Source organism: Plutella xylostella, chromosome 5 (assembly GCF_932276165.1).
Source record: "Plutella xylostella chromosome 5, ilPluXylo3.1, whole genome shotgun sequence".
In the NCBI taxonomy this organism is placed as follows: domain Eukaryota; kingdom Metazoa; phylum Arthropoda; class Insecta; order Lepidoptera; family Plutellidae; genus Plutella; species Plutella xylostella.
In genome coordinates, this window is record NC_063985.1 from 9,391,020 (window position 1) to 9,411,805 (window position 20,786).

At 37.5% G+C, this 20,786-nt stretch overlaps 1 protein-coding gene across 3 annotated transcripts in view; it reads right to left on the reverse strand.

Annotated features, from left to right (window-relative positions):
- The window catches only part of LOC105398270 (arfGAP with SH3 domain, ANK repeat and PH domain-containing protein), a 39,183-nt gene extending 18,449 nt beyond the window's left edge, over positions 1-20,734 (reverse strand). For 2 of the 3 annotated variants that reach the window (XM_048633106.1, XM_048633105.1), the window contains exons 1-3: positions 20,395-20,734; positions 11,293-11,365; positions 7,960-8,108 (exon numbers count right to left, since the gene is read on the reverse strand). In XM_048633106.1, the coding sequence (XP_048489063.1) occupies positions 7,960-8,108; positions 11,293-11,365; positions 20,395-20,520 (348 nt within the window). In that variant the 5' untranslated portion in view covers positions 20,521-20,734. Of the gene's footprint in view, positions 1-7,959; positions 8,109-11,292; positions 11,366-14,523; positions 14,586-20,394 lie in introns of those variants that run through there. The other variant, XM_048633107.1, reaches the window with a different exon arrangement.
- Between the last annotated feature and the right edge of the window lie 52 nt (positions 20,735-20,786).

A 20,786-nucleotide genomic window follows, 5' to 3' on the forward strand; every position in this document is an offset into this window, starting at 1 on the left:
ATAAATCTACGGTTTAAACAACTGGATCCGCCCAAAAGTTTACGAGTAAACTATCTTTCAACACAAACGTTCCGAGTTAACTACTTCTACCAATTTAGGTTTCCGGATTAGTAAGACCACACAAATTAACAACCTTATTATTACAGTTATGTCATACTCGTACTTGTTTAATAATGGGTAAATTATACTTTCTTCTTTCTCAATTTCAGATTGCGAAATAATTTGTGATTAGGCGAAATCTGCCTGTTACCTACAGTCTACCACGAAGTCAATTAATAAACATTCAATATTGGAGACATGTTTTTACTAGTAAACAATACTAATATGTGTGTTATGTTTCCCCACATTAATTTATTAAACATGAATTAGGGCGACCGAATGGCGTAGTGGTTAGTGACCCTGACTACTGAGCCGATGGTCCCGGGTTCGATTCCCGGCTGGGGCAGATATTTGTTTAAACACAGATATTTGTTCTCGGGTCTTGGATGTGCCCGTAAAATGGCAATAGGCCCGCCCCCTATTACATTGGGACTAACATAACACTCTGGCGAAAAGTGGGTGCAGCAATGCACCTCTGCCTACCCCGCAAGGGAGTACATTAGTACAAGGCGTGAGTGCGTGTGTGTGAATTAGGTATCTCTACCTTACAGTAGGAAGCATCACTGTCAGGTTATGGGTAGGAAACCGCGAAGGCGCAAGAGGGGCTCACTAGCTTGACCAAAACGAACGAACGCGAACTGGCCAGTCGTGATTAGCCCATCAGTACTCCAAAAGTATTTTTTTCATAAGCTATAAGTTTATAGTAGCCCCCCGGCAACAGGCTCATCACAGCGTCACGTCATCGGGTTACAAAACCACTGCATGCCAAAGGGGTCGCGAGCCGCGAGGTATTACCACATCAACACAATCACAATTGACTGACAGCACGTCAACCAGAATGATTCTGCTGTTATGATACTTGGTTTAGGGTTAAATTGATGTAGGGTTTGTTTCAATATCAAATTAGAAACAAAATATTTTTACACATCATGCTTGTCATTATAATTTAGGTAGGTATATGTCCATATTCCATACAGCGGTTTTAAAAATTAAAAATTGCTAGCAAGAAATCAGTAATTCAGAGACTGAACTACCCAGTCGGAGACAATGTAGGTACTTCACCCTCCACTCCACTGGTCTGAAGCAATCTCCATAATAATCAGTGTCTTGGTCGTAAGCACGCGGCGGAATATAACGCAGTTGCAATTTGACGGCTGGATAGGCGCCGCTCGTGCCGTGAATAGTTATGTGACGATTGTGTAACAAACAACGCACATGTCTTGCACTCGCCCCGGTGATAAAACCATTATCATAATAGTGCAGCTAATTATGTTATTTCATTACCATTGAATTAAGGGGGTAAAAACCCTTATTCGACAGGTAGCGTATACGATTGCCAAGGTAATAAAGATGTTTTGTAAGGATAAGAAACTGGTAAAATTGAATGGTCATCTAAAAAATATATATATCGTACAAGTACCAACAGACTTCGTGGTGATCCAAAGAATAAAATTATAACCAAGTCTCTGAATTCATAACAAATTACAATCTCAGTTGCTGACACAAATTAATTCAGTAGTTTCAGATAGAGACACGGGCGCGCGACGCCATTGTGAATATTTGCGACATAATTGCCGCTCACAATGCCATTGAAGTGCTGTGAAGTCACTGGAGTGGATGAACAGAGCACGGACAAAGGGTTACTTACTCTATGTAATACACTCGTGAAACCCCGCCGTGTTAGAACATAATTATTTTAACCAGGAAGTTGTTCACTTGATGTCATGACACGGATACCCTGTCAGGGTAATTCATAGAAATTGTTATTGTAACAGGCAAAGTCCACTCTACTGCATCGGCCATGCAATAAATGAAAACATGAATGTCCGTAGAGACCCTAGTACGGGCTATCGACCCTCCTTTTTCCTAGTACGATGGTGATGACGAATAAAGGACGTGTAGATACCCAGTATGTAACTCATCCCATATCCTATGTCAATATTATCAACAAGCAACCTTATTTTAAGATCAATTGGATCGGAACTCAATTATCATAAGTAGACATTACGCATTCTTACAAGCTCGTACAGACTGCAACAATACAGACAAACAGTGGCAGATATGTCGACAAAAAATAACGCATTACTAGCGTAATACGACTATATGTCACTGACTCACTTGAGTAATAATTGTGTAACTAATAGGTAGTGCTCTATAAATTTTAAATGCTTTGTTTACATGGTTTTGGTGCATTTAGGAGTGATAGCGTGTTAAAAGATTGCATACTCGTACAAATTTAATAATAAAAACCCTATCGTGGATACTAAAAGGAATGTACAAAATTGTAAAGCCGAATGTGTCGTATCTTGAAGTTTAGTACTTACTTTATGGCTTTCACTAAAGTTTATGGCTGAGCCACAAGACTCACGTCTAAATATTGAATATGTGTTTGTCGTACCTAGTATATACTTTAAAACGTCTCATAAGTCATTATGGTACTTTTTTATAACATCCACAATAAGTCAATAATACTGCAATATGCACATAATAATGCAACAAATATGAATTAATGCATAGCTATTGGGCATTACTTTTATGTCTTACTCTAAAGACTTGTACTTCCCCCTTTCAGATAACTCATACATTACTGTAAAGATAATGATAATGTCATGTAACTTATTATTTTGTGCTTTACGTCGTACACAATGCGTCTCACGCCACAGTAACAAGTTCTCAGCACTTGTAAATGCTAAATGCGATTACTTGCACTAACACTTACCACCTTTTACGATCACATTTATGGACAAACATTTCATCCGAAATCTTCGGCTATTACTTTCTTTGTTTTTAAAAAAAAACAACTATGGTAAGTTAGTCTAGGTACTACATATATGTAGTAAGTTATACACAGGAAATACAAGAATATAGAAAGACCAAGAATATTCTTACAGAATCTCTAAGTAAATAAGGTTTAATAAATGGAAATTTAACAAAGAAAGAATACCCTTTATCATGACGTCACCACACCTACTACATAATTATATCCGTTTCTCCGAGCCTTTTCGATTAAGAAACTAATATTTTATTATAGAAACTTTTCAATTCTGAATTCCGGGTATCGGATCGGATCAGACAAGGCAATATATTAAAACCTTTTAGAAATCCATTTTATAAAACCCATGCTAAAAAACTACTTTATCAGCTAAGTCTTAACGTAACATCTGTATTTGTAGCCAAAGTGCAAACCAATAGTAATTACATTATATCCTAAACTCTAACACATTTTATTATTTAAGAAAGTTCTTATAACTTCCTTCACTCCAGAAGCCCGGTTCCCCTTGGGAACCAGCAAGGGGAACCAAGTAGGTCAAATACAATATCGGGTCATGATCGGCCCTAACGTAATCTCATCGCATCTTCATATCTCAAGGTCGAACATATGAACTTTTGCAATCATCTGGGGCGAACCTACGCGAGCAATTTGGGAACTAATGAATTATTTAAAATGTGTACCCACCGCTTTAGTTTCTCCAGGGACGTTTACATAGTGATAAACTTTGACGATAGTTCAGTTGAAAAGTTTTCAGTGTTGTATAATATTTCATAGTCAGAGTTGGGACGTGCAATATGAGCCGTGTCGGAGCTTTTAGACTTTATAAACAATCGACGTGTTTAAGCTGCACTTGCATAGCTTCCCTGCGAAGTAATGACATAATCTTCACAGTAAAAACGTTAATCGATATCGGATAATTGTACATGGAATACTATCTAAGATCACACGCTTAGTATCTAGCAGTCATAAGTGGTAATTTCGCGGGTCGGTACATCGTCAGAGGTGTGAAGTGAGTGTAACAATGTTCATTGTTCGTGGGAGCACGTGCTATGTGAGCTTTATGCACTACTATTGTATGCTAATCATTTGCGCTTGTCACATTCCCTGTTGGCGAGATACGGTCCAGATCATAGACAAATTACACGGTGTAGTATACTCTAAGGGTGTAGTGTATGTAAGATGCTGATGACCTAATTTGTATGTTGTTCTTATCGCAAACGATATACCATTAGTTTATCTAAACTGTTTAGTTACACTTTGCACATTAATTAACATTCTGGTATCGTATTTTCTGATGATGGGGGACAAAAGGGCAATTCACAAATCTACAAAACCCACGTATATACTGCATACATTCGATAAATCAGGGTGGTAAAGGGCTAAATTGTGTATCAGTAAACATCTGTCTGAGACCGTACGGTGGTGTCTGTTTACCGCTACAGCCTTATTGATCTCGGTATGTTAACATTATACTCTGCTAAAGGAAACAGGTGTACTACTTATTGTACGATTGAAATAATGCATTACTTATAAAACTTTTTTGACTTCATCCAATTCAAGTAAGACATCAAATATTAATTAAATCGCACTTGGGATATTTTAATGGATGATTTTTACGCATAATTGCCAGTGATAGCATTTAAAAAGGTAGAGCTGATGTAGGTACAGGGGAGTTTACCATAATGACGACACGCAGGTCGCTAAAGAGCTCAATTTGCGGGTTAGGGTCACTGAATTCTTAATGCGTACCGCTTGCCTCGGTGTCTACGTTGCGTATGTTTGTATTTGTGTAAAAGCTGAAATGGTCGCGACCTATCACTTGGGTACAAAAATGTATACAGTTAAATGCGGATTGTTTTGTTTAATCGTTCCCGCAGGCGGGGCAAGGTGACCTCGCTAGCACAACGTAAATGTGTAAAAAGGTTTGCAAACAGCCAGGTAGAACAAAAGACTTGCTCCACCAACTTTAAAATTCCCTCTGTTGAACGTTTCAACAGGATTCTTTTGTTACCGGCTGTCGGACCGTAGCTATAATGTTGGAGAGGCTTTGATTGTCACCCGACGAAGATCTTTTAAATGAAACAAACAAAATTACTTATACTTTTTTGTGTGTTGTTAATAAAACTGTGGAAGTACGATTTAGATACATAAAAGAAAGTGTATATTTTCTTACAAACACAAACAGTCATAAAGTTGAAAGACCATAAATCAATATTTTCGAACGCAACAAAGGCTTTCTCATAAAGAACGTTACCAAAGAAAAGCGAGCAATAACACCGCTCCAATCCAACATCGAGACCCAACAGAAGCCAGCTGCAACAAAGGAAATGACGTTTTCGGTGGAAGGACTTCGTGTGCAGACGTGTCAAGGGCAGGTCACGGAGCCTGCGCCCCGCGAGGTCCCGCCGCCGGTCCTGGCGATATGGAATTATCCTCTAAATACGGAATAGCGATTGGGCCTTTCTTTTCTTACGAATCTATGTCTTCTATGTGGGACAAGCAAAACGGTGGAATAAATAAAGGCTTTTTTCTTCCTAATCAGATCTAACGTTCAATCATTCTTTCGAATTGAATGTGCTGTTAAGTTCAGATTAAATTAATTAAGTACATAGACAAATGCTTTATTGATAGAATACAGAAGAAAAATCTTTACTTATCCTCTGCTACGGTTAACTTCGTTGTTCGTTATCGTCGGGTCATATACCGTCGTTTGAAAGGCAAAAATATGTACAGCAGTACGGACATACTAAAATTACTGTGCTGTGGTGAAAACAAAATCAATACATGCCATTCTAGCTCGTCTGTTGCAATTTTTAATCAGTACAAATACAGGCGCTCGTAAATATTCGTCCAACTATATTTATTCAATCAATATTTGGATTTATTGGAACAACCATACCATAAAATAAATATGAATAAAGTGAATTCACAGACATTGTTCAACTCGTTCACGGCTGAACGATATTTTATGAACACATGAACTGGTTGTGGCCCGCAAAATTATAATTAGTACTAATTGGAGCGTATGAAAACAATACACACCAAACCACAACGAAATCTCAGAATCAGGCAATTATCCATGATAATAGACATATCGGCAATAATTATGATATGAGCGGATATGTTTTTGTTTACTCTGTAAAACACTAGGTATTTTATAATTATTCTGCTGCGTCGAATGTTTAATCTTTCGAAGCGCTGTTTCATCTATTAATTTGAGCACAATCACATAACGTCATGCATATGCATTGCCTTGTTTTCATATTCAGACAACAACACATACGATTGTTATTTTCGACACAATTAGCAACAATCATTGTGAGTTTAGACATTTTTGGGATTAGTCAGAAATATCCAGTCAACTGTCGACCGTCTCGTTAGAGTAATCTCGGCGAGCTGTCGGGTCTAACGGAAATTGTGTTATTGAGGGGCGGATGTCTCGCGGAACGAAACCGGCTCAGCTCCAGCGCTCGAAATTGACATCTAAATATAAAAGGGAATAGTCTATTTTCAAATCAAGTTTGCCGCACCACTTCCCCGTTCGAATACATTCGATTGTGAGGAGACAAATGCAACAGCGTCTCGACTCGCAACCCTCGCCAATTCCCAATAGCTCATTCCGTCTCGTTGGTCGCATACGATGGTTTGATCTGATACCTTGCAGCGATATTAACAATGCCATTTTATTTCTTGAAAGGAAACGGTGCGTTGATAATTTTATGATATCATCCATTCTTTTAATGAACAAAGAAATCCAAACATACGCTAACAACACCTACTGTTGCGATACATGCCTAATTGAATCCGGATGACCAAAACGATCGCAGAATAGGAGCTGTCCAAAACTTTCTAATGGAGCCTACAATATACCTACGTCTTCTGGAGTAATGAGGCAACTTTGAACAACAACAAAGATACTGAAATCAATTGGTTCTATCCTTCTGGGAAAGTCGTTAGGCGTTGTTGAGACGGCCGTGGTCTCATTCGGACCACTTTAATGATCGCTCGATGACGCCAGCGCACGGCTTTGTTACAAGAATACGGCAGTTTGTTTATAATTCAACAGTGTTCGGAAGTAACTAATGTAGAGTTAGTTTGCATGTGTTAAAATTCTAATCTCATCTTAGAAATGCAATATTTAGATGTTTAGTTAATAATGCGACTAAATCTGTATGAATCCTGCGCAAATAAGAACAATTTTACTGAACATAGCTCTGTACATTTTTATTACTTTTGTTTTTAATATGGCTAAAAATAGGTAGGTAGGCCTATCTCGTCCCCAGTAATAGTAGAGTCGCGATCGTGATTCGTGCTATCATTTCATGTGTTTGTAGTTTGTACTGTTTGCGCACAGGGTCAGCCGAAGTAGGACACACGCCACTTCGTGTTACTTTGCTACAATTTCAGGAATAAATTATTAAATTGCCCAGCCATTTTACTTGCAAAATGTACATTTACAACGCGATGGAATAGTTGGGTCAACTTATAATTGAATTTATTACTTATAGCTGTTCCCGCGCGCTTCGCTTCGCCTTAAAAAGTTTTCCCGTGGGAATTCCGGGATAAAAAGTAGCCTATATTCTGTCCCAGGGTCTAGACCGTATGTATACCAAATTTCATTTAAATCCGTTCAGTAGTTTTGGCGTGAAAGAGTAACAGACAGACAGACAGACAGACAGACAGACAGACACAGTTACTTTCGCATTTATAATATTAGTTAGGATATTAGTTAGGATAAACTCACTGTGTTCACTTCACGATATCTATATCGGAAACGACATAATTTCAAGTAAATATCCTAATCCAAACCAATTTCTTTGTAGGCAGCTATTGGTGAGCTTTGAGGAAAAACCATTAATTGAGCTGGTTTTGAGTTTGTCACCGTTGGTTGTGTTTTACCCATGTTTTTTTTATGCCACGCATACCAATTATCATCCAGCTGAGCACTGGAGAATTGTGCCAACCTCCGCTAGGAGACGGCACTTCAAGGTGAAAAAGTCCCACATACCAGGGTGTTCATGAGAGCTGACAGCTCCTTGGTGACGACGCGACGGAGAACTAGGAAAAAGGCGGCTTAAATCACTTACCAGTGTTTTCATAAGAGCTGACAGCTCCTTGGTGACGACGGAGAACTTGAAGAAGGCGGCGCCGATGTCTGGCTCCGAGTCCTTGTTGAGCGCGTTGCCACCGAGCCGCTCCAGCGCGCGCGCCAGGTACATCTCGTTGTCCACGTGCGCTGCAATGTATTGAGGATCATAATACATGGGAAATAATGTTAAATTACAATGGAAGTGGTATAGATTGCCTCCCGTCTTATTCTCCTGTTGGTGGCAAACTCTACATGTATAGAGTACATAACCGTGGAAAAAACATTAGCAAGCCAGATTTGTTATCAGTCGCTGATTGGCCATGGCCAGGGTGCGCCACGGATGTAACAACATATTGTGCAGTTGACACGTCACTTGAGAAGGCTCTGGTTTGTCATCGTTATATATATTACATCAATATGTTGGATCGTAATACGAGTACCTAGGAGTCAAATTTAGGTAAACACAGAGTCATTTTGGATTTCTGTCTGGATCGCAATGTTAGATCTGCAATTATGGTGAACCTTTATTTCTCGGGGTAAGAATTAAATACTAAAATTGTTACATTTCAGGTGTCTGAAACTGTGGCAATATTAGATCAAAAAGATGAAGAGATGTAAGGATTCATACGGAAAAAACCGTGCCCTTCAGCTACGAGTCTATATGGGAGAGAGGAAATAAAAGTAGCACACATCCCCTTGAAGTTTCATATCTGTTCGGCCTATATGCATACAAATATTGAGACTGGGACGAAGAGCAGCTAAATCATAAGCTCGGCAGGAAAAGGAAACCAATGCCCTCACAGATAAAGGCAAAAACGGTATGCCATTTTGCTTGCGGCGCCACGAGCGAACTAAATATAGGAAAGGAGGAAGTGACACGAATAGATAGTACGGGAATAGAAGGAACGCTGGATGCGTGGAATTCCTTATTGTGCCGCGCCCGCTGGATTAAGTGACTTGGAAAATTTCTTCCGACTTAGGAAACTATATTTTTTAGGGAAAGTTCACCCACACAAGTAATCTATTTACCATTAATGCTTTGGGAAAATCGTGACTTTGTTTTGGATTTTTTGTGGAGCTCTACGGTTTTCCCAAATATGCGTTGTAAGTATTAGCGGTGTTTACTTCTCAGAAGCAGTCAAATAGCGTGAATTATAACATCAGTAGTCTTGGGAAACAATTTAATATTCTTTGTTTTGAACGCGCAAAAAACTGTAAATGAGTAATGCTAAGTAATAACAAGGTAAAAGAAAACCGGACACAGCTTAATTCAAGTTAGTAATTTATCAACCCATCACGTTTCTCTAGCTGTATAGAGTGCGAATCTTGAATAAACATTAGGTTATCTTGTCTATGTAGAGCTTACTTGGAAAACTTGGCACGTTGTCGCACTTACACGCTACATCTTCACCACGGAATTGTGTCAATGAAACCAAATGTGGTTTTAATTATGCTAAAATAGAAAGCAGCTATGGGCATTATGACTTCATTTAAGTATTTAATCCAAAACATAATAAAACTGCAGAAAGAGTTTTCGCGGAAAATGGACCGTTATTTTGTTGAACCTAAAACCGCATGCGGTTAAATTTAAATAAAGCTATTCGATCAAGCGCTGCCGCTGTCGCCGTGCGATGAATTTCCCTTCATGTCCGAGTTGTTAGGAAAGTAGGTCGGTGTCTGGTTTCGCCTCGCAATAGGTATCTAGCTCTACGTATAAACATGTTATTTCCTTTCCTTTATTGTTTCCAGTTGCAGATATGCCGAGCGCCCTCGCACCTGCCACGGCGTGAATCGATCCGGATTTATTTACGACCCTTTCAATAATCGCGAATGAATCATCTATTTCTGTTCCGATTTTCCTCCTTCAGAAACTTCTTTCTCATACGATCCGTATTATAAGATAAGCATCAAAACTTTTACTCATCTCTGTGTCAACCAAAACTTTCTAGTTGAAAGGCATTGCGAACAAAGACGTCAGAAAGTGCATTAGCGTTTGCCTCCGACGTCCTTCTCAAGTTGCAGCGAATCACGCTTGTTGTGGCGTGGCGGGATTTGTTTACGAGCCTCGAACTGGTCGTGCGGGTTCGCGCTGCGCCGCAAGGTCGCCGCGTGCGGCCAATCACGATCGCGGACGCTCCTATAGTGTGTCCAGCTATGGGTATATGACCCTACATCTTCTTTAGCCATGGTTATGATGTGAATGATAGGGGGAGTGTAAACGTAACTCTATTTAAATAACTTAACTGCATTTAAGAATAGTTTTTTTATGACAAATGTGGCTTTATTGTTTGAATTGCTGAATTGATTTCGAAATATTACCATCTATCCATATACTTACCAAAAATTTAAACTTTAATATAATATAAGAACGTATATATATACGTATAACACGCCTTTCTTTACTTGGGATTATATTAAAAGTAGTTAATCCTGTAGTGAATCTTTCTTTAATAACGCAAATTCATAAGACGGCGTTGCCTTTCAAAAAGACCGACGCAAATGAAAGATTTGTCCGAGGACTTTCTGCGCCGTCCTTACAAAGTGTGACACAAATGGATGTCCGCGTAGAAATTGAAAGACGATGCTAAGTCCCGCCATTTCGTATTCAAACAGCATCGCCACCGCGTTGCCGGATTGAGCTACAGCGGGCTGGGGTTGTTGTTTACTACTTTTTTCGAAACATAAAAAAAGTTAAAAAGGGGTGCCATTAAAAGTCCAATTAGAGCTGCGCGCTAACTCGATAATTTACTACAGGAAATAAATGTCATGGCAGCATTCGGTCGTTTCGTATTTATAGTTATCTTCTAGTAACTTATGTTTTGTAAGTGTAGAGTTTATGTTTTATTCCCTATGCAACATGCGTTTTTAATAACGACGACTCTTTGTTATCGCTAGCTAAGAACCCCTGAACTAGACAAATGTGGGGCGAATCTTGACACGGATCTCTACACTCGGTGCACCTTTTTCATTATTCTAACATGAGCTCTCTCTGGCTATAGCGCGGTCATACTTGCTCAAGTTACAGTTTTAAGGGTTCGAGAGAACTCTCTTGTAGATTTAATGAAGGGCTTCGTGGACTGAAATAAATTATAACACAAAACCGGCTCATAGTGTTGCGAAATTTTTACCAACTTTACGGCCACATTTTGTAAAGTCATGTTTAAGTACCGACCGGGCAAAGGTGGACCGGACGAAAATGGATTACGAAATGAGATTTTGCAGCCACGCTGCGTTGCACTGTAACGTGTTTTGCGAGTTTTTTTTTCTTCGTCTGGAAGACTGCATGAATCATTAAACGATTAACAAAACATTGTAACAGTTAAAAACATACCATTTCCAGAGTTGTGGATAGCTTTGATGGCCTTCTTCAATTTGGTGAGGCCATCGCGGTCGAAATCCAGCGTCTGTAACAAAGCAATGATAATTTACTAACTCATTCAGGTAATATTATTATGCAATGCGCGACCCTACGGCAGACAAGCTGTCAGTTGGTAAAAAGCGTGCCACAATAGGAGCGCGCGGCATACAGCGCCGCTGTGTTTGGAAACCAGCGGAGCATCTGTCGCTCCAGCCGGCTATTAATCAATGCCCCTCGCAATCGACCAAATGCCCTAAGCCGAAATAAACACACAATGCATAACGGTAACCTCGGCACGGGGAAACGGCAAGAATCGGAAACTCTGAACTCGTTCATAGAAATAAAGGTTTCGGCGAAGACAGTAGCGACGTTGCATAAAATGTATAATTTAAACCAGTTTGGGAATCTCTACCTTGAAGCAAAACTGAATTGGTACAAAGCACTACAAGCTAAGTGCTTTTGGATATCGAGTGGCACTGGCGCCAAAGGTGCCACTGAAATGCGCTTTTGAGATCGTGCTCTTAATTGAAACGTCCAGTTTACTGTTTACACAGACAGTTGAGACTGCAGGTAAATTAAACCAGGTAAGACGGAGTATTGCGAGTCGGGTAACTATCCAATGATTTGCAGCGCTCGTGCGACCGAACAACAATCAAGAAACGACTAGTTTTTCTAGATTGCTGAATTGTTTATAATTGGTACAACATGCGGTCGGCGTGAGTTTGCACGATACGGCTTTGTATACAACTATACATTTAAAGTTGTCTATTGTTCCAGTAATCGTGGAGCGTGAGTGGAATAGATTTTTTGTTTTGAAAACGGTATCATAATGCGTTGTATTGAAGGACGCTGAAACACAAATGGATAGCCAGATTGCAAAATATAAATCTATCTTTTCGTATCTATTTCTAATTAATTGGAGTACAGAACTATCAACATAAGTTATAGTACAAGTCACACACAACGGCTAGTGTTTCCAACGCGGAAAACCCATTACATAATTCGGAAGAATAGTAAGTAAGTAACCGACGCGGTTGCGGGTAGTTTCGCAATGCGCGATGCACACGTGCGATGCGAGATGAGTATCGCATCGCGCGATGAGATGGACTTGTTGGTCACGACCGGCGACGCATGCGCTTGCGCAACCGCAGTCACGGCATCTGTCTGTCTACCCATTGATATACATAACTTTTTTCTTTATGTAATTAACAGCCGGGATACGGAGTTTATTATAGAGGTATTACTTTGCCTATATTTCAATTGGACCGATTAATTAACGAAATTTGGTATGGAGTTAGCTGACACTCAGGATTAACACATACCTAGGCAACTTTTTATCGCGGTATTCCCACGGGAAAACTTTTTAAGGCGAAGCGAAGCTCGCGGGAACAGCTCATACATAATAACATGTATACTTACTCACATAATTGGTTTTATATTGATTTACTTTTCTTTTAATTTTTTTGTACACCTTATTACCAATTTTTCTTGTATCTCCTGCGGGTTGACTGGCAGAAAATGCTTTTAGCATTAAGTCCACACTTTGTACTTTTATTTGTAATATTTGTACAATAAAGAATTAAATAAATAAAATAATAGCCACTTTAACTATATTGCTGACGATTATTTTTTAGGGATATTATTCTAACTTTTATTTAGCAAATATCCATTACCTAGAACAAAAATAAAATGACTGCGAAAAGAAAATTATTTCCTATTTTTAATTGAAAAGCACTTTGAAACTCACATTAATCTTCACCTCTCACATTCATCGCGAGACTTTGCTCAAGTGCAAGTAATTAATTAAATAGAGTTTAGTTCAGGAACGGGCATACGAGAATCTAGCAGCTCAATTCCACTAATCATACTTCAGCTGACCGTGGTTGACACGGGTAGGCTATTCTTATTAGGAGAGGGTTTTGAAGAGGTTTTCAACGATTTATGTGCAGCCTATAACATGCCTGCTAACCTGCATAATAATGTAATAGAAAACGATAATTTAATTTTTCATGGTTGTGATTCTTTTTAGTATGGGGGGTTTAATTTTATGTTCTGTGTAGGTATATTACGTTAACTTAGGGGACACCCTGTATGTGTATACATACACAATGAAGACTTTTGTGCGGCTTTCGATGAAATTATATAAGATCATCTCCTAACAACTTTAGCAGAAACTGGTATCGCACGGTGCCAAAAAGGTTGTTAACTAACTATTCCCCCCCCACTGTAGCTAATGTCTTTTCGCTTATGGAATTTCTAGGAATTACTTTAGTGCTTTTCCCGATCTAATCTAGAAACTACTTAACGAACAGGTAGACAATGATACCTAGATTTATAATTTGTAAATCAATATTATAATTCATTATGTCACAGTCGCAGTATCCTATCCCAAACTTATGAAAAAAACACAATATTTACCTACTATAATATTACATTATATTATGTACCTAAGCAGATTTAAATAAACCTTTCTATTGGACCAGATTTAAAATTAATAACTTTACACCTTAAAGACATAAATAAGTACTTATAGGTAACATAAACAGAACTACATACAAAATGCCTTTCCAATGTTTTAGTATGCACACAAGGAATGCTCAGAAGCAATACCTTAGGTAGTTTTTTTTCTTCTGTGAGTAGAAACTGCTTCCACTCAGGGGTTGTTAGCAAATAGGTCACGCGAGTAGCGAAGCTCGAGCTTCAGGCGTGAGCATAGCAAATGCGATCCCAATAAGATTACGTTTTGTTTTATTTAATAAACTAATATATTAGTACCGTATTCGTAGTACATATTATATTTAAGTATAATAATGTGTCTGGTAGGTAAAGAAGGGATATTGGGAAAATTTATAATATTTGTGCTTTCGTGGAAAATGTTGAAATCATATCATAATACGATGATCATTCATTTGATAATCATAAATGCTTTAAAAATATCTACATAATTAACAGTTTATTTTTAAATATCTCTACTTCAATGATAGTAATATTTCTCGGAATTATCCATGTATAAAAGCCGACAATGAAATGCAAAAAAGTAACATTATACGTGCTCATATCACATTATCACATGAACAATAAAAGTGTTACTAATTGACATGCACGCTATGTATGAGACATAGAGTAAGTTTACTATATATTATGTGTGGTCTGGTGGTATAACTTATTAAATGTAACTACTCAAATGGTAGATTATTGATTTACTTAGCTACTTTCTGTCGTAGATTTATGATTAATTTTCACTGAGGCACGAACATTTTCCGAACTCTATTTATCCCAATCACATCACAAATATAACTAAAAGTATGTAGATTAGATATACCTATCACTCGAGCTGGCATTCGTTTTGATAATTTATATCTGTTTGTACAATTAGTAAATAACAATGATTGATAATGTATCACCTATAATGCTTAAAGCAGCTAAATGATAATTTAGTTCAAATACACAGTCGAGTTAGAAGTGCAATAATGCGTTTAATATAAACTGATTTATTAGCACATTCTGCTTAATGTTGTGTGACACTTTACATAAATCGTTCCTAATTATAAATATCTTTATTCCTTTTCAAGTTTTACCGCGAAATGTACACACATAAAAAATATGTTTACTTATACCAATTTAATTATTCATTATAATTATGACAGTATGTATCGCAAAACTCTTTCTTAATTGCAATACTCCTAGACTTGTAATCAATAAACAGAGTAATAAATAGTAGCTTTTGTCATAAATATCGTTGTGCCGGTACAATACAATAACAGAATGGGGCTAATGAATGTACAAGTTAGTTACTAATACAGCAAACAGTTGAAGTGGGCGTGCGCGGTCTCCTCCACAAAGGATGTGCGAGCGGGTGAGCAACTCGTATGCTAATAGGCCTGCGCAGGAGTCGGCAAAGGAAATAAATCAACGATTAAAAACAAATTCACATATTTTGCAGTCACAATATTTTACTGCGATTCTTTTGTAATTTTATTTACTTATCTCTACACTTTTACTGCTTAGTGGACACCGTACACCACAAACTAAAACTTGCATAATTTACCTTATAATGGAATGGTTAAAACTATCGCACGCATCATCTATCGTGTAAAAATCTATTTTCACGTTAAAATTTAAGCGTAATTTTAACACACCAAGTTTATTTCTGATTGTTTCATTCCTGGTTACAGCTGGTACAGATTACGCTGACAGAGATAGCCTATAATAAGGAGCGGTTGGCTCTTCTGAAATAATACTCTTTCTACGTCCTCTAGTGAAGGTAAAGGGAGAAGATTATGAAGAGTACCCGGCCAGACTATAATAGATGCATTCATAAGTGCTGCATAAGTGGATAAGGACTTGATTGTCTCAAGAATAGGGTTCATTTTAAAGCAAGCTTTATCTCATGTATGCAGTTTAAAATAAGCTAGTAATTTCGACATAAAGTGACTGATACAGTATGGAAAATATTATCATGTAGGTACTCAAGTAAAGTATACCGTTCCGTCAGATTTGGTTTCATGTGTGCAACTTTGAAAGTAGAGGTAAATCCGGTCTTTATACTCGTAGTTAGCTAGTTAGGTATGACGTGACGGTATGTACACAGTCATACCTTTTTCTAACAGCCTATAGGTATCATACAATATTGTTATCTTGGCGATTACTGTACTGGGCGTAAATTTGCTAATTCTTACCCGTTTCTGGTTTCTAGTATTCACTCTATCAGGTTATAGCACATTCTTGACAAGTTTCTGTAAAGAGTCGAAACCTCATAACATGACTAGAGGTCGCAAGGCCAACCGCTTTCACTGTCGCTGAGTATATTTTAAACTGATCCGGACCTTGTCTGGCCCTTTCTTTGTATCTAGCCCCGAGCCAAGTGAGGAGGTAACTTCATATTTTTTATTTAAACTGCTAAATCATAATTATAATTTTAAAACAAAAGTACTACCAAAAAAAAACCGGACAAGTGTGAGTCGGATTCGCGGTTTTTCTCTAATATTTGTTTAAGGCTTCTTATTTTCCCACTGCTGGGCAAAGGCTTCTACATTTGTATTATGGTATCCTTAATGGCTACTTCGTATCAATAAAATTTATTGAATCGAATAAGACATTAAGGATAGTTAACTAAAAGTATGTAGGCGAATACGAGTTGGTAGAGATAGTCTACTCCCCTAGATAACTGTACCACTTGCTCCATTCAAAAGGCAAGTCAAACCTGTTACGGATCTAGGTCAAAACCATCCTATACCTACATGGGGCAAAAAACGTACACCGCTTAACGCTACCATGGCAAAGAATACTATTAATTGAAACGGCTATGCTAGTTCGAATCTCATTCAAAAGAACCCGTTTACCTTACAATATTTATTATAAACGGTTTGGAAAGTGATAGAACAAGGTGTAGGTATTTATTTATAAACAAACCAAAATGTAGGTAAGTAAGATAATAACACGATTTGTTTTGAAAAGTATCTAATCGATGGCATCAGGCGGTATGTGTACCAACTTTCTTTCGTAGGTAATTGGTTGTCAGTAAAGATGGTTGATTAAAGGAGAAAGTTGTTTTGAATATAAACAATTAGTTGTTATTATCAACATACTCGTAGTTGCCGAACGTACGGTATATGGGAGCAGCTTATAATGCTTAACTTTCGCTGCAGATGCACGTCCGAGACCAGTTTTACACACAATTTCAGTTTTATAGATGTCTATGTATGCAATACAGGTTCCCGGTACATAGGCTTTTATTATGTATGGAGCCGAAGTTCACGGTAGGTGTACATAAAGCAGTAAATAATTGCTGCCATGGGTAAAGTATTATTGTCAAATAAATCATATCCATATTTCTATCTCTAAAAATATTGAAAAGGTAAAATGAATAACATACTCGTAAGACAGTTTTTTCGTCGAAAATGACTAAAGTGACTCATGCTCATAAAAGGATCTTTATTCAGTTAGATTTTTATCTCGACCGCAAGAACCATGTGTTAACTAATGCTGTGTATTCAATTCGTTGTTATTCTCTGAGCAGACTTATTCTTGAACTTAAAACGACGCTATAACGAGTAGCGAGAAACGTTTAGTGGTCATGGTCAGTTATAGATGGAAGATTAGTAATTATGTAAGTTACTTGAAAAATCCTGGAAAATAAGTTTACAAAAAGAAAATTCATACTCAATTATGATTTTATCTAGTGCTAAATAGATAATTATCTTATCAAATCATAACATTGTCTGATTTTAGCATTGATGAGTCTTTACGAAATTGATAAATCGTACATTTCATTTTCCACACTTTTATGTCAGTTTTTGTATGTAAAATATTCGACAATACAGAAACGAATTAGCATAGACATCTAAATAGCGACCTGCAGGCAGTCAGCTTGGCTCGAGATGGTCACATTCACGCATGGTGACTCATCTGTGCCGAGTTGTTGACCCGAATAATACGTGGCCGTTTCTCTGTTTGGACAAATTGAATATTTCGAGGGAATGCACCTAATCTCTTTGAGTATCTTTCACTATTTAGATTCTCGGCAGAGTGAGATTGCTCTTATACTTTCCAAGTTTGTGGACACATACTCACTGAATTATGTTTTATTTTTTTCGGGTTTAAATACTATTTTAGACAAGAATAAGACCAGTTTAACTGAAATATTATTATCCACTATACCAGCTAGACAATACCTATGATAGGTGCCAAGTCTTTCGGCCGAAGGGGCATTTTGGAGTGCATTGGCAACATCCAACACATCAGCATTCCGTAAAAGCTTCAGATTTTGTGATTTAATTTACTTTAAAACGCTGTAGTCTGCTACGGGCCTATGTCATGCATAGTTGAATAGGTGAGCCGCATTAACAGTTTAAAAGATTCTCAACGTTGATTATTTTAAGATTCTGTGTCTGCTGTATTGCTACTAGTGGCATACTTAAATTAAGTTTGATTCGATCGAATAATGGCCCGATTCGCACTGGACCGTTTTTGTTAGATGCTGATAAGTCTGATGTAATTAAATCGCTTTTATATCTAGAGTAGTAGCTGCACTGCACTAAAGTTGTAAATTAACCCTATCCTTAAAGACTATTCATAATTATACCTACATATTTAGGCTATAGTATTTACGAATTCAGGTTACACAGAATGCGGCTAGATTGATTTGTGCGATGCCAAAATTAGCAGTAATCATTGAAACAGGCCCGTACGGAGAATCCCGTTCTTCAATTGGATGTAATGTGGGTCTAATTTCTCCGAGAAGCACAGTGACCCAAACCCGACTTTCTAGCACAGTTTATACGAAACATTAGCATGTGTGTGCTGATAACGGCCGAGCCCGCCGCGCCGCCATGCTGACCGGAAGCGGAAACCAGTGCAGCGCAGGAAATGCCGTCGTTTATCTGCTCTACAAATTTCTTTATTTTTGTGCGGCTATTGGCTACATTTCGGCTTTTAATGGTTCAATTAAATTAAAGCTAGCGCTACCGTTCGTGAGTTTAGACTCCCCTATCGCGACGTATACGACTGCTCGTTCATGGAGTATGTTAATACCTTCAACTGTTGCGAGTGTTGCGATCTATGTTTATGTGATGAGCCTAGCATTAACAAATACTGAGGAGTATTTAATTTAGCAGTATGAGTGAGTATATTATACACCATCAAATTCCAATGAATAACTAAAGGTTTATTGCGTACATAGCAAATTGAGGTGGAGCTAAGCAACTATTCTGGCATAGATTATTAACCTGAGGGTCGGGAGTATTTTATCGAGAAAGGATCGAGGGGGCGTCACAACCAGTCACAAGGTTGATATGCACCTACCTCCGCAGCTCTTAATCATGAGTCATGGTGCAATTACGACTCCTGATAGTTATTATTGATAAACATTGAAATTATAAGCTAATACCTAATACCTATAAGTCTTTTACCAACTGCAAATTTTTCTTTTCATCAAACGAGAATCTAGAAAAGTTCTAGTTTCAGGAAGAATAATTGTTTGATATGTTTAATAGAAGGTACTTGTTTCAAACTCATCACCATCATCATCAGCTTTCTATCACCCACTATTGGGTATTAGCTTCCTTTTGTGTAAGTGTGTAAATATTATGTAATGTTTGCAAATAAACTTTTTGTTTTTGCTACTTTATTTTGTTGCTTAGATGGAATAGAGTAGTGAGAATGGCAGTATGCTGCTCTGTTGAAATGGAAATTCTACAAAGAGGTGAAATAGAAGCAAGATTGAGGATGCCTACATTCTAAAAGGTTGTGAAAAGTAAAAAATACTGTTAACTAAATATGTTTGCATTTGCATGTTTTCTAAACTGCTATTACCACCCTAATTAATTTAAGTAGCTTAAAACTTAAAGAATAAATTTACCATGATTTTTATTAACTTTGTTTAAGTTATTTATGTCTTAAAAGAAGCTAAGTAATAAACTTTTGAACCTTAACATAAATTATATGAATGTGGTATGTACTAGCTATTCCCAAAAGCTATGCTTTGCCTTTAAAAAAAAACTGTGTTAATTATGTGATGAAAACTAAAAAAATAATACTGGGGTATTCTTCTTACCTACCTATTTTAAAATATTAAGCAAAGTGTTCAGACAATTCTTATGTAGGATTCTCATTTGATACGCACACCACATATTTATGTGGTTCCAAATAGGAAGCTGGGTTATTAGTGGAAAGTGAAATACATAATTAAACCACAGGTTTTCCATGGACTAAGGACATGACACTAGTTCTACTATATCTAACTGTATCTTATGATAAATTTAACACAAGCTTGTAAATATTATTTTAATATGGGGCGAAAATTTATCAGTGGGCTTCCAAGAGGCTGGTCAGCCTATTCTGATGAAAGGTCTACCCGAATGAATTGGACAGTGTAATGTAATGTGGTAAATAATGAGGCTACCACACTATTGCTAGTTTGATTACTAATACTGACCTGGTTAACATTAGCCAAATACTTTCAATAACGTAATCCTTATTTATTCAACACAAAAAGAGGATAATACAATCTTGAGAACTAATATATCAGTTTTGACAAAGGACGAAAGATAAATTATTTTGTAGGTAGGTATTTACCTCTTCCAAGGCGTTGATAGTTTGTCGACATTGTGGCATACGTGACACAAACGTCGAAGTAGTAGGAGAGTTGTAATCATCTCGAGTTTCCTCGATAAATTCGCCAATCCCTATGAGCCCCGGCATGTTGATAGCACAATCAAGTCTGTTGCGAACAAATAACTTATCTCACTTGTGATTCATACAATGCACAGCTTCAAATTCGATTCAAACCACTGGATAATTTACATTTTCACCTCTCTTCACTTTAGGACGGGCTAATGAAAACAATATCGCATCAAAAATTAAAACAACATTACACACACCCACTCATGGCTTCGACAAGAAATAAACTGAATGAATGAAATTAACAAATAGTGTCAAATAGAACGGATGAACGAATCAGTGTACGA